The following is a 14,606-nucleotide window of genomic DNA, read 5'->3' on the forward strand; positions in this document are numbered from 1 at the left end:
TCACCACAGACAAGGGGAAAAAATCTCCACTTGTTATTTCCACAGAAACCATTCTTTCCAGAAGCCCTCAAAAGTGCTTTCAATAAGTTTCAAGGAGCAATTTCATCACTCAACTACTTGCATCTCTTGTAGCTATGCACTTTCTAGATCTCTTCTTGAATAAAATACTTGTACATACAAAACCACCTCAGGCTCCTTCCCCTCCTCTTATTCTCCTAGCTGCCAAGATTTTACATCTATTTCAAAGATTCATTATATTTTGGTTTTTTCCTGGTGTGGATTTCCTAGGGATGACCTTAAAACACTCTTTACTGACCCAATAAATCTCTTTTATAAGCAGACATTCTAAAAATGAGCTTTTATTTCTAAAACTGTTAAGAAAGCATGAAGTTATCACCACCTATTAATCAGTTACAAAATAAACTGAAAACAGGAACCTGGTAAGATTAAACAAAAACAGAAGCTTTTAAATAGCTTTGCAACATTTTTCATATTTTGATCTTCCTTTGATTTGTACTCTTGGCAAGTTGGAACAACCACATATTAAAAGAGTCTTGTTTAATTTACATCCACCAGATCTTTTTTAAATATGCCATAACAAGTAATAAGTAACAGAATAGAACTTTAAGCAGGAAAGAGACATTCCTGTATTCCGGATATTAAAATTCAATCACCAGAACTACTTTCATATTCTGGCACTCAGATATGTAATTTCAGATCAGCAATACAGAACAACATCTTTCATGTGAAAGTGTACACAAGCAAGACCTAAAAAAAAGAGCTACTGGAAAAAGGAAGATATGGTTTCTTTACCCATACTAAAAAAAGGAAATTTAAGGTTAATATAACTTCTGTTCCCATATTTCTGAAATACTGGGTGCTTGAATCAGGTAGGCATTTGTAACAATGTAAGGGCAATGGCATTATAGTCTATAAAAGGATGAAGATTTCTTTAGGAAGGAAGCTGTAAGCAAAAAATTCAAACTCAGTAAGTAAATTAATCTGTTAGAGCATCTGTCAAGACAGAGACAACAAAAGAGACACCAACTGAAAGATCCATCTTTAAAGAGGAGAAATCTCTCTCTCCACACAAAGAGTAACTTAAAAATAAATTAGGACAGTGCCACAACTGACCAGTTCCCTACTTCCCAGGCCCTTCCACTGCAGCCCATATGAAATCCATGCATCTCAAACAGGTTCCAGTCAGTCTCTTCTAGCTCATGACTATGCAGCCCTTTGGGAAGAAAAGCTATTTAATTTCTTTTTTCAAATGGGAAATCTAAAAAGATGTAATCCTCTGGGATTTGTGTGTGTTTCTGGACTGTGGATGAACGACATCCTAGGTGAAAACACTGCAGTTCTCTTTACCTGACAGAGCAGAGCCTCAATGAAGCACTGCAAATCCAACGTGCACAGTCTCCTCACAGGTTGGTTTTGCTTTTCTAGAAATCAGAGCAATGAAGACAACCATGCAAAGAATGCCTCTTCCCAAAATCTGCCTGGATCCAAGGGTACCTATAAGGTCTGGCTCAGCAACGGCCTCATCCAGCTGCTGCAGGATGATTTAAATGTTCTTACCCAGAGCCTGCCTGGGCACCACACCAAGCAGGCACCGGCACGCCCCATCTGAGCCCAGCCAGGCAGGAAGCACGGTGCGAAGGCACTTCAGTGCCACAGAGAAGAGCCAGCCAGGCTGCGGCGTGGGCAGCAACATCAAGTCTGATGAAAAGTTTACATTCTATCCTGACCTCCTGAAATATATTTGCACCATGTTTCCAAAAGTATTCTGTAGTGCACACATTATCTGTCTCTAATTACTTCACAGGATGAAATCCAGCTATACCAACTATTTATTACCTGTCCAGCTGTGAAGAAAAATGTCAAATATATTAGTACATCAATTATTAAACTGTGGCACAAATTAAGGTCAGACTTATTTAACATAATGGCATTATAATTTAAAAATTTTAACGTAGGGGTTTTTATCTGCTCTTACATAATTCCATAGTTGCAAAGGTATGAATGTTTTCTATAAAGAAAAAAATCAGACTACGTAAGTTCATGGTGGTTCTTTGCCTAAAAACTACTATGAGCTAAATCTAGTGTCTTACATTTTGGGTTACTTCTTAGTCAATATGGTTTACAAACCTATCTATATTTTGACATAAACAAATGGAAGACTTTAAAGTTTATTAGTTTTTATAGTTTACCAGTGGTAAGGTTTGGAGACTTGGCAGGGAGCCAGCTGCAGTGAGCTAAACCCCAAAGGGGGGGGGGGAGGGGAAACGACAAAAAAAATTAAAGAAAACCAGATTGGATAAACGTATTTCAGTCACAAAAAAGTTCGGTGTCCTTGATTCGGTCCACTTATTTAAGTGAACCTTATTTTTTACAGCCTCATCTATTATTTTCAATTAATATGTAATTAATAGGACTTCAAACAAGAACTAACAGATGTGCTAAAATGCCTGGGTGCAAGTGATACCTATTCCAGCGAAGCCAAGGGAGTTATGATTCATCTGCCTGTTTAGATAGAGCCAAGAGGCCACTGAGAAACACTGCAAGAACACCTAGGGAATCAAATCAGACTTCTAAGAGGAAGGTAAGTATCCTCAATTCCTACCTATGAAGAAATCTATTAAGGACATAAGGTGAGAGAAAATAATTAAAGAAATACCTGCAGGTAGCACAAGTAACTCCCAGGCAAGTCAAGCATCATCCAGAAGAAAGCAACTCCCAAAAATAAGAAAACAGAATCACTCACTAAAATATATGAACAGAGTTTTTCCTTTACTTGCTATTTTCCATTTCTATACCCAAGCAATATTCAATACCAAAGAGTCAGAAAAACAGTTCAGGACAAACAATTAGGCACTCAGAACAAAAGCTGTGAAGGAACTGACTAGATCAGGCTGACAAAACCTGACTTAAATGACTCACAGAAAAAGCAGAGCTGGAAAAATTATCAGAAAGACAATGATTATAACCAACATATGACCTTCGTGGATCAGTGTTCAATAGTCATAAACCGAAAATGTAGGCTTCCTAAAACTCACAGAGAAGAAACACAACTTGGAAATTCTTATACAAAGGTCCAATGTGTCAGTCAGTCATAAAAAAAACAGAGAATCAATATGTTACCAGAAACCTATGGAACACCTCCAACACATAAGCAAACAGCACGGGATCTAAAACACACAACTTGATGCTGAAACGAGGGTATTTCAAAAGAAGAGAGAAATCAGGTGGACCTAAACCTTTATGGCTCAGAGAAATTGAGTTGTGCCAGTTCTTAAGGGTCTTTTCCAACCTAAATGATTCTATGATTCTAGGATCTCAAGTCACAGAAGAGCTAATGAAAGAGTCAAAGAAGAGCCAATATGAAACCCACCGCAGAGATGATGACAGTGAAAACACAATAGAATTTGCAGAAGTAATTTATAGTGTAAATATAAAATCCTGCATGGAGCTATATGCATAGCTTCTTCACAAAAACATTACTCTGTTTCCAGGCATACAAACCAAATACAATTTCCCAAAATTCTTTTAAATGACATTTGTCTAACATTTTATAGAGCATTATAACTTTTTCAATCTCATTTTAGAGTGCCAACCTGCTTGTTGACTTGTTGATACAGTGCTTTGCACTGCAACCGGACATGCCTTTCTCGTATTGGCCTTTTTAGCCACCAACGCGCTTGCAAGAAACGTGGGTAGAGCCCTTCCCCAAATCTTCGTTCGCGAAGCCTAGCTATGAACAGTGCTATGCACGCCACGTGCTAGAAACACAACTAGTGATTAAAACCAACTTCTTCAGAGGAACCAGTTTAAAACAATGAACCATCCTGCCCACAGCTACTTTTTCTCAGAAAAGGAAAGAGAGATTCTTGACAGTGAGTTTACCAGCAAAATGGACCTGATAAGCTCCTACTAACCAAACAGTAAATGGAGGCAGAGAAGTCATAGGTTACTCCATGGCTCCAAAGCCAAGTGACAGAGAGTTGCCACATCCATACTCCAAAGCCCTTGATGATGGGTCTCTTCCATGTCCCATGTGGCGTACCTAAGAAATAATAATCTGTAGGTTCCTCTCAGTCAGAAGTATCTGAAATAACACAAAGGCTGAACCAAAGTAGTCTTTTCAGAGCATGAAACCTAGGTTTGCGTTGCACGCCCCGGTGTGTTAATTGAGGGTATGCAGTTGTTTTTGAGCTAGCAAAGCCTACTAATGTCCTTTTAGCACTAGCCAGGCAGCCAAAACTGGTGTTGTGATGTTCATACTACATGTGAGGACCGGTTCCTAGCACACTATTCCTCAAACAGTCCCCAGGGTACGATATAGGAGAGCACTAGGTAGCATGAACAAAAACCATGCCAAAAAACGTTGCTAATAATTAAACCACAGGCTCTATCAGCAGTGCAGCAGTTGAGCTCACACCCAGGTCTTGCACTTTTTAACAGTATAAACATAGTCAGACTGTCTCCACCAAACAACTCTGAAATACAGATTCCTCCTCCCTCCTGAGCCATCACAATAATTACACCAGATTACAAGGATGTAGAGACAAATTCACCCACCCCTGCCATCCTCATACCATTATGGAACTGGAGTATGCAGCTTCCAGATGCACAAGCACATCTGAGCAACTACTGTTACGACATTCTATAACTTGGTATTAATAATATGAATGTATGATCCATGTTATAAAATCACTACGTATATTTGTGCAGAACTGTATACATTACTGAGCAAGTTGCCTCCCCTCTCCACCTTGCACAATGACACTCAGCAGCAGGAATCCCCTTGGTCCACGCTGAAGTGTCCTCCCTCTCTGTAAACATCCAGCAGGTACTCATAACTTTTATACAGGTTTCAGACTTGTTCCTGGTATGAAAGCAGTAGAATACCAGAAAAGTGCAGGACTCAGCAGTACTACCATACCTTATAGAAGTTTTTGGTATCAGTCAGGCTGGATCATCTATTTGTTCAAGTAGGTATGTCAGGAAGACCTTCCTTTTTCAATACATTTGTATGTGCCCTAGGCACAAATACTCTTCTTCTCAAAGAAATCTCAACTACAGTGTACCATTCTCCTTCCAGGATTGCTTTTTCCACACACAAATAAATTTAAGACTGAGAGGAGATATCCACTGCAACCCAGCTGAGTTAAGTGATGCCAGTCCAAAAACAGAAAACATGTGGGAAATAAAATAAATTTCTTAACATGAGGCTCCTTTAGACTGCTCAAAACATTAGCTGGGAATTTGGGAAACTGCTTCCTATTCCTTACAGCTGTATAAAGGCTCCAAACCAGTGTAACAGCAGCTAATGCACCAGCTGATGCAATTCTGGAGCATAGGTTCGTGAACTCCACAGTGAAAGAAACAAACAAGGTAACAAGAAAACAAACTTGTGTTCATACAGGCTGAGTGGATAGCAGCAAGATATCTAGACAAGAAAAAATTATAATAAAAGTAAATAAAGTCCCCTAGAAATTAAATCTTAGTTGAAGGATCACAACCAAACTTGAGAGAAACTACAAGGAAGAAATCATAACTGCCACGCTTTGCTTCACACTTGCTCTGCACAAGGATTTAGAAAGTACCTGAAGAGCAGGCTGTGCTGAAAACCCTGCAGTTCCTAGGCACAACTGTGAATTTAAAATAGGAACAAGACACCTTTACATTGCCTTGCCTTCACAGAGAGAGGTTTGATTCAGTTTTAGTTTTCATGCAGGTCCTGTGATGAATAGTTGTGCATATGAATAGGCACACAAAACCAAATATTCAATTTTAAGAGACTTCATGAATACACAACTATATTTACTGGAAGTAATTGCACTCTTGAAACAAAATTTTAAGCTTAAACCACTTAAACTTTACTGAATACAAAAGTTAAAAACGTTAGTAATTTTGTATTTCTTTCTAAGAAAAGCAAAGTTTACTTAAAAATTTATGCTGACAATGATCAAGCACTGAACACAAATAATGTCATCCACAAACAAATGGAATGATTTTCGGTTTTGATCAGTTGTTATGAAGACAGATCTTGATACTCATGTATCAGTATTTCCCTCCAAGAGCAGAAGTCAGACAAAGCAAAGTAGGGACACTGAAGGCTACACATCGCTGTCCAAGCAACTGTTGTGGCTTGTAGGCAATTTACAGCCCCGAGCTTTCCCTTTGGTCTCACATTAGTAACCGCTAGCCCTCAGCTTCCCGATTTCTTAGGGGCAAAGGGACTGTGATTTCACTTGTAAGCACTTTCCAAAAGCAGCAGTGTTGGATAGTGCACACACAATATAGATGAATTGGATTTGCTGAGCATGTGCAGATCCTTTGGGAAAGTAAAACCTGCTGAACATGCATGGATCAGCAGCACTACACCATGGGCACACATTTACTAAATTTGCTCACATAAGAGAAGAGGAGGATGATTTTGGCAGAGAAACCTATGCTGCTACAACATCTTATTACATAGCCCATTCTAATGCAAAATCCAGACTCTACTGTTTTAAAACTTACGTTCAATTAAAAACACACATACATACATACCATGTAACTAAAAACTAGCAACTTCGATTTTTCAAAACACATCATTCCCTCCATTTAAAGCCTCCAGTTATACCAGACAAGACCACCACGCAACAGAACTCAAAAGTTACCTTGCAGATTAATTAAGAAGTTACTACATGGAGTGGGTTTTTTTCCTAATCTCCAACAATATATACAAAAAGCATTTAAGGAAAATTAAGACTGCAAAGTCAACCAATTCAGAACAGAATGTCGTTGACATCATCTCAAAATGTATTTTTCCACAAGATCTCTTAGGTAGAACACAAGGAACAGTAGTACTCTGTGAGTAATATTCAGTATTTTGCATTTGCTTGCTCTTCACAAAGTGGCAACCAGTGCCTTAATTACTGCTATTAACATACTCAAACTGCTCTGAATGGGCCTGTGCCCATATTACTAGAAATTACTTGAGTGATTGCCTGATCATATACGATCATGAAAAGATGGAATTCCTGTGTTCCTGTTTCCCTTACGCATATCACAGAAATGATCTAGGTCTCCCAAGCCACAGCAACCACGGCAGATGTTTATCTGAAGCCCTGGTTCATTTCATGAACTGTACAGGGCAGCAAATTCCCTGGAACTAGTGTCACTTCCTTCAAAAACATGGAATACACAAGATTGACTTAAGGTGCAAATATATTTATTAAAAAATAGTGATCTTTTAATACTTAACACTGAATTTGAATACTTTTTAACGCATTTTTATGGGAACATTTTTAGACATACAATAAGATTTCCTCATGAGTCCTTCTATTGCACTCACTATTATTACTTAAGTGCTCTGTGGATACTAATGACTGCTTTCGTATCATCTCTGTGAAGTGCATCACACTCCAAATCTGCAAACAGAAAACCCAAGATGAATATTATCCGGTAGTTAACTCAAATATTAGAGTCCCACAACCTCATTTGGCAGAATTACTTAGGACTTCACATACGCAAACACACGTCCTTCTAATTTACATATTTCTATATTTTAATCACTATTTTATTCACTTTTTAAAACAATACCAATATTACAATCATGTTACTATGTACAATAATTCCCGGACTAACATCTAAAGAAACACAGAAAAGAAAACACATGTTTAACACATTTGGGCGTGCCCTGTATGTAGCACAACTGCATCTTCTCTACAGACAGAAATTAACATAAAGCAACATCAGGGCAATATACTTATAAAAGATGAATTATTACTCTTGAATGCAAGCACACAGTTCTTCTTTGCAAGAACTACCTGAAACCTAGATGCCAGATACCTTTGAAACACTGTGGTCAGGTATGAATGGATATGAATATTATTATCACATACTTTGGATAATGAGAGTAATTGTAAAATTATGTTGTATGATATAACACTGCTACGCAAAGTGAAAAGCCAAAAAAGGCAAACTAGACAGGCAAAAACTGCAATGCATGATATTCAAGTATAAAACTCTGGAGAAGCTTTTGTCAAGCAGGTTTTCAGCTGTGTTTCCTAACAGAGATGCAAGCAACAGTTCAGATCCCTGCATTTCTCGCAGTCTGTCACACAGCTAAGAAGTCACTAGGGAATTTTATTGCCTAACTTTATTTACTGCTTTCAGCATAGCTCATAAGCCTCTATTAAACATTTACAGCTTCGTAACACTGACATATATCACTGCTTCCAAAAATTTCAATGTGTTAGGTCTCATTTAAGAACTGCACTTCTATGGAAATATCTTTCTACTGCATTCCTTTCAGACAGTGCCTGCAATGTTCTGGTAAAACGTTAAGCTTTTTCAGAACAAAAGGTTAAAAAAATGACAGATATGGTTTTCCTTCAATTTCAAGAGATGACTTATGACTAAATGCACAAGGCATAACTAAAGGGTCATGTCAATAAACCAAGTTCAGATGACTTCACCAGCCACCTAACCTATTCACTACTGAAGTTAGTACGATGAACCCAATCTACTGTGAAACAATTTTGTAATTATGCCGTTAGGTGAGCGCTGATTATGTAGACATTTCATCCTATCCTCACCTCTAATCAACAAGGATTCTTTCAAAGGTACTGGGTAATTTCTACACTAAACTGAATGATTATCCAAGCATCTATCATAAACTAATCTCTTGCAGAGAACAAGAACCTGCATCGCTGCTACAGAGAGGAGTGAGAGCAACCCAAGACATGGCAATGCTACTGTGTCTGTAAGTCAGTGCTGTAAGTTGAAAACTTGGGAAGTTTTGTCTTTTATTGCCTTGGATTAACAGCTCCACAGCATTCAGTGCTAGGATCAAGCTAGTCTGTCTGCTAATGCACATAATTTGTGCTTACTACAAGAATATAATACAACTTACAGTCTAATGACAAGGTTCAGTACTACAAATGAAGTGACATTTTTTTGTCTAGCAAATCCATCCAGTGTTGTTGACTGTGATTGAGTGTGGATGTTTAACTGTATAAACGTATCTCACAAAGCTGCATCTTGTATAAAACAATTTGGTAAGATTCAAAATCTTTAATTTCTTGAACTTCTTGTTGATGCACATTCTAAGAGCAACAGAGGGGCACCAAGAAATGTGCATTACAATTGTATACACAAAACAAATTAATGGTTGGAACAAAATGATCGTAATTTCTAACTTGAGTCCAAGGGTCTTAAATGAGGCCCTGGGCTTTGCAACAATATAAAATACACAATTAGGTACAGCAAAGCAGTTATTGTGGCTTAAAGAAAAAAGAGTGAGTCATGTCTCATATTGGGGTCCCAGGCTTTAGAATGCTTGAGAAGCAAAATTACCCTACTAGTTTCATGCCAGCAGTACAAACTCCAAAGCAGGTTTCTAGCAGATGACTGCAGAGACATCTTTGGCAATCTGTACAGACACAAAAGGTATTGGTAACTGTGATAGTTATGATACGCAATTTCTTAACATGGAATTAAGAAATACACGGGAAAAATTTTGCTATTTGTGTGGCAATAAACCATTATCTCTCACTCTATTGATTCCTATTTTCAAGTTACGTTAGTAGTAAAAATCATTCTGACACACTTCATTCAAGTTTGCCAGGGAGAGGAAAGTCCATCTAATTTTATTCACCTATATCTGTTCTAGCAATGACAAATATTTTTAAGATCTCAAACATATTGTTACTTGATGCTTTTGACAATACATATTTACTCAACTCCCACATGTCAATTGTTCACAGCTGATGAATTTTTTTGCAGCATGCAGCTAGCATTCACAGACACTACAACATCTGAAATACAAAGCAAGTAAAAAGGAATCAAAGATACATAAACCAAAGGATTTCAAAGTCCTTCCAACGTATTGAGAATGATGCTATTGTGTTATTATAGAATAACTGCCAGAAAAAAGGCCAGTTGTGATTTGAAGGTTTTAATGGATGGAGGACATATACATATGTCTCCCACTCCAAGGCTTTATGTTAACTTTTAATTAACCCTCTCAGCCTTCCCAATTTACCCTCCAAATTTCCAGGAAAACCATAAGGTGACATACAGACATCACAACATGCTACCATGTTCAGATATCACTTCTGTAACAACACAGAAGTTATGTCAACCCTACTGCCACAAGACTACACGAAGAAGGGCATGCATTTGGGAAATATTTTAGGAGACCAGATACAAAAACAACTGAATTCAAAGAGGTACCTGATGATGGTATCAGCACAACTGGGTGCTTTAGTACAAAGCAAAAGCCTTGAATATGGCGGGGGTTTTTTGAACAGTAGCCAATAATAGCATTTTTTTCATGTTCTGGAACTGAGCAAGTCTCCTAAAAGACTTAAAAATAAATCATCATTAAACTAATTGGTTTTTCCAGCCAAATCTTGTGGGTTTTTTGATGCAAGTTATCTGTACAGTATGTACATACCAACACCATCTTCAAATAAGAGATGTTCACTACCCTGAATGTATCATTTCTCTCCAACTGCAAGAAAGACATTGGTATCAAATAGTTTTGCACTACTTTCAGTTTTGCCATCTCTGCTAAGTAAGAGCTACATTTCTATAATGACTAGACTCTAAAGATTCCTATTTAAAATAGTAACTTTAGTTAACTTTGAAGGAGTAGCTTTGACTACACTTGTCCTTAGCATGACAAATTTTTAGCTCATTTGTAAGGGTTCTAAGCTTCCTCACATATGACTTATCACTCTCAGTCTGCAATCCTTGTGGAGTAGTCCACAGCACTGTAACTCACAAGATGAAAACAACTAATTACAGCATTAAAAATGGGAGGAAAATCAAGCAAGAAAGTCAGAGCCAGATACAGTCCTTACATCTGGGAGTGGATTTAATGTTGATTCACCTCATGAGGTGTGGCTTTCCACACTATCTTTTGCTAAACTTAACAGTTCTGATTGGAATTGTTTTTCAATGCTTATAACATTGCCGGACCTGCATCTTTCATATTTCCAATATAAAACAATTCTGAAGACAATTTCAGTCATATAGGTCTGATTCAGGGAAAACACTCCGAAGTCTGCTGTATTTTTAGATCTATTCTTAAACAAATCTGGTATCTTTGTGCTTTAGATCAAGAACTTCAAGTTCAGCCAGAGTTTTCAAAAAAAATGTGTGTTTTGCCCACAAAAAGGAGAACAGCAACTTACGACAATGTTAAAAGAGAACTGAAAAATCATATTAGGGATTGGAAATAAAACGTTATTCAGCAACATATTTGCCCATCAAACATGAAATCAATACTGTCTTGTTTACTATAGTCACAGGAATTATATATTTACAAATTTCATGAAATGATAATAAGAATGAATAAATCAGTGACATGTCTGTAACTACATAAATGTATTTATTCTGCTTAGTACACAGAAGTAAAATGTATATTGGTCAATGGCAACTCGAATTCTTACATCTATAACATAAACTCTACTTTTAAAAACAGTTATTATTCTTAACCAGCACAGTAGAATCAAAAGGCAGCTAAGTCATCAAAGCTGAAATAACACTGCTGTCAAATTCTGTTCAAACTGGGCAACTTCTAAGTCTTATAATAAAAGCAAGTTGACAGAGACAGTAATAAACTGATTAAGTCTTAGCAGCTACAACTTTCTAAGGTTCCATCTGTTCTGTACATGTGCCACCCTGGGTCTTTGCCAGATTTGAGGCCTGGGAGTCTTATGTATTGTCTGTGACAGGACACTCCTGCTGTGCTCTGTCAACAAAGTAGTGCCTGTTGGAATAGAGAGGTGACAAACTTGGAAACATGTAGGATACAATTAACACAGACAGTTTGGTAAATAAAAACTGAGATTGCTGGTCAAGAAGAATAGAAAATATGGATGAAAAGAAGGGGGCGTGGGACTATAGCCAAAGCGTTATGTAATAATACCACTAGGGGAAACTAAAAGTGACAACTTCTGGAATATTTGCTGAAGAAGTGAAAACAGGGTGAACACTGTAAGAAAGAGTCTAACAAACAACTTGGAAAAAGCATAAAAACATTTCAGAATGATGAATCCTGACAAATCTACAAAGATAAACAGATCCAGTTCTGTGAGGCATACTCAAAGGAGACAGTTTCTCTGCAGAAATATTTTTGTTGGTCTTCACTGTGAAAAAGCATGGTAAGAGTCTCACATCAGAGCACTCCCTCATGGAGGACCTCAAAGGGTCTATTTCCAACAGAAGCACATGTAGAACATGAAAACAAATTAATAAAATAAATTTTTAAAAAGTTACTGGCCAGAATGAGGCATTAATTTACTCCTTTAGCTTTGAAGAAACTGACGTTACTGAAAAATGTAATAGCTAAACTACTTGAGATCATATATAACCCCTCACTTAAATCCGTCCTAGTACCAATGGGTAACATAATCACCATCTTTAAGAAGATTCTAAAACAGACCGGACAACTACAGAGGAGTAAACTTATACTGGATAAAGTGGTGCTAGGAAGCCTAGAACAAGTACGGAATGAGTGAATAAATATGATATCATGTGGAAGAGTCACCAGAGCATTTGTAGAATAGTTATACTTCACAAAGTTAATACAGCTTTTTTAAGTTATAAAAAAGTGTCAAGGAGAGAAATTCAACTGACAGCCTAGTGCATTTCAGAGACATTCCCCAAAGCCTATTAAAGAACTTAAACTACAGTTAGAATAAGAGCTAATGTCCTTTTGTGAATAAATCACTGGTGAAAAGACAGGAAATAATGGTGGACCCTGATGGTCAGCTTTTACAGTGGATGGAGCACCCAAAAGAGTGTCGTAGGAACCCATGCTGGGATCTGTGCTTTTCAATATATTTGGGGAGGAGCTGTCCAGAGATGCTATTCTGAACAGAAAAGATATCAACTGTGAAAACACGCAGGATTTCTTTATTGGGAGTGGCAGGGAGGTGAAACAGGAGATTAAGTTTAGTGTACATAAGCATAGTGTACACAAGTGAGACAAAAGGTAAACGTTTCTAAATTTACGTATGCATCAGCCTCTGAGCTTGTTATTATCACTCACAGATAACTCCAAAATGTTAAGTTAGATTAGGCATACACAACATAAGCAGTAAACGCAGTGCCCCGGAGACAAGCAGGCAGATATCAGGAATTATCAGAAAAGAAACAGAGAACAAAACCAAACCCAACACTAAACCACTCTACAACTGCACGCTGTACTGAACACTTCATCGGTTCTGTTTCCAGGTACCAAACAAAATATAGTCAAACCAGAAAAGTATAGAACATTACTGAGTATCTCCTGTACAAGGAACAACTAAATAAAACAGAATTCTTCAGCCTAGGGAACCAGCAGCTGAGAGGAGCCACACACTCTCTGCAGCACTCAGTCACATAAAGAGGGAGCAGCTGTTCGCTGTATCTTCCACTGGGACAACTTGCTGAAATCAAATGGAAAAAGATTGCAAATGACAAATTCAACTTAAACAAAAAGAGACTGATCTTCACATTGCAGGCAATTAAGCTGTAGACTTCTTTTCTTAGGCTATTCTGAATGTTAAAAGCACTCATGAGCATATGAAAGACTGGGCAAAATTTTAGAAAGAAGGTTCATCCAGATCCAGCAAATCCAGCAATGCCCCCTCCGGTTATGGGTGGTGTGAAACCATGTGCTTGGTTTGTCTGTATATTTTATTCCCTGTACACGTGACTCTGTTGGAGTCAAGGGGCAGAGAGGGATGGCCTCAGTTTGTACAGCTGGGTTTGGACATGCTGTTAGGTATCAGAAGAGGAGAAAAAAAAGACTCGCTTAAGAGACTTAGGGCACTATGGGGAAGAGACAGAATATTTGCCACAGGTAGTATAGTATGGAGGGGTGTACTGGGCATAGTTGGCAATGTTTTGATGTCAGGGGGAGGGGGGCTGCAGGAGTGAGTCTGACCAAAGGACTGGAGAGCAAAAAAAAAGGGAGAAAACGTTTCACAAAGGCAAGGTGTTTTCCCTAGGAGGTTCTGTGTTGCTTAAATCCCAGTATCTATAATTAAAATTTGTTAATTGGTAAAACAAATTAGGAAAGTCTGTCCTGATTTAAAAGTCTACCTCCAACTAATTGAACATTCTAAACCTGTCAGTATATTTCACTTGAATCTCCCTGTTTTTCTTCCTCTCATTACATAGAAAGTTCTATGGTGAACATCAACACCATTACCTTCAATGCCCCTACAGAAGAATAGGATTCTGTTGTCAGAACTGGGTCTCAGTAGTGCTGAGTTTGAGGAATGGAACCCAATGCTCCATTTTTAGTACTGTGTCAACTCCTGAACTTTTTTCATGTTGGGTATAATCTACTGTTAAGAAGTACAAAAAAGAAGGCAGTATGAGTTTTAAACCTGAGAAAAATATCAAAATGAACAAGTGTTAAGATCTCACCTGGAGTAAGTATGAGCTAGAGGTATCTGCAATGGAACTCTCATTTTGTATCGTATTCTGTTGGGTAATAGCATCCTCCTTCTTTCGTTCCTTCTGCCCTGCTTCATCATCTTCGTACTCATCAAGGCTCTAAAATGAAAAATATTCACTTATCAAAAAGTCTTCGTATGTTGCTTTGCATACTT

At 37.8% G+C, this 14,606-nt stretch overlaps 1 protein-coding gene across 1 annotated transcript in view; it reads right to left on the reverse strand.

Annotated features, from left to right (window-relative positions):
• PAWR (pro-apoptotic WT1 regulator) overlaps positions 1-14,606 on the reverse strand; it is an 81,401-nt gene that overhangs the window by 27,200 nt on the left and 39,595 nt on the right. The window contains exon 2 of the mRNA XM_027679773.1: positions 14,422-14,550. Coding sequence (XP_027535574.1) covers positions 14,422-14,550 — 129 coding nt within the window. The remainder of the gene's footprint in view (positions 1-14,421; positions 14,551-14,606) is intronic.

This window comes from Neopelma chrysocephalum, unplaced genomic scaffold (genome assembly GCF_003984885.1).
Source record: "Neopelma chrysocephalum unplaced genomic scaffold, ASM398488v2 Primary Assembly neopelma1_59, whole genome shotgun sequence".
NCBI classification, from domain to species: Eukaryota; Metazoa; Chordata; class Aves; order Passeriformes; family Pipridae; genus Neopelma; species Neopelma chrysocephalum.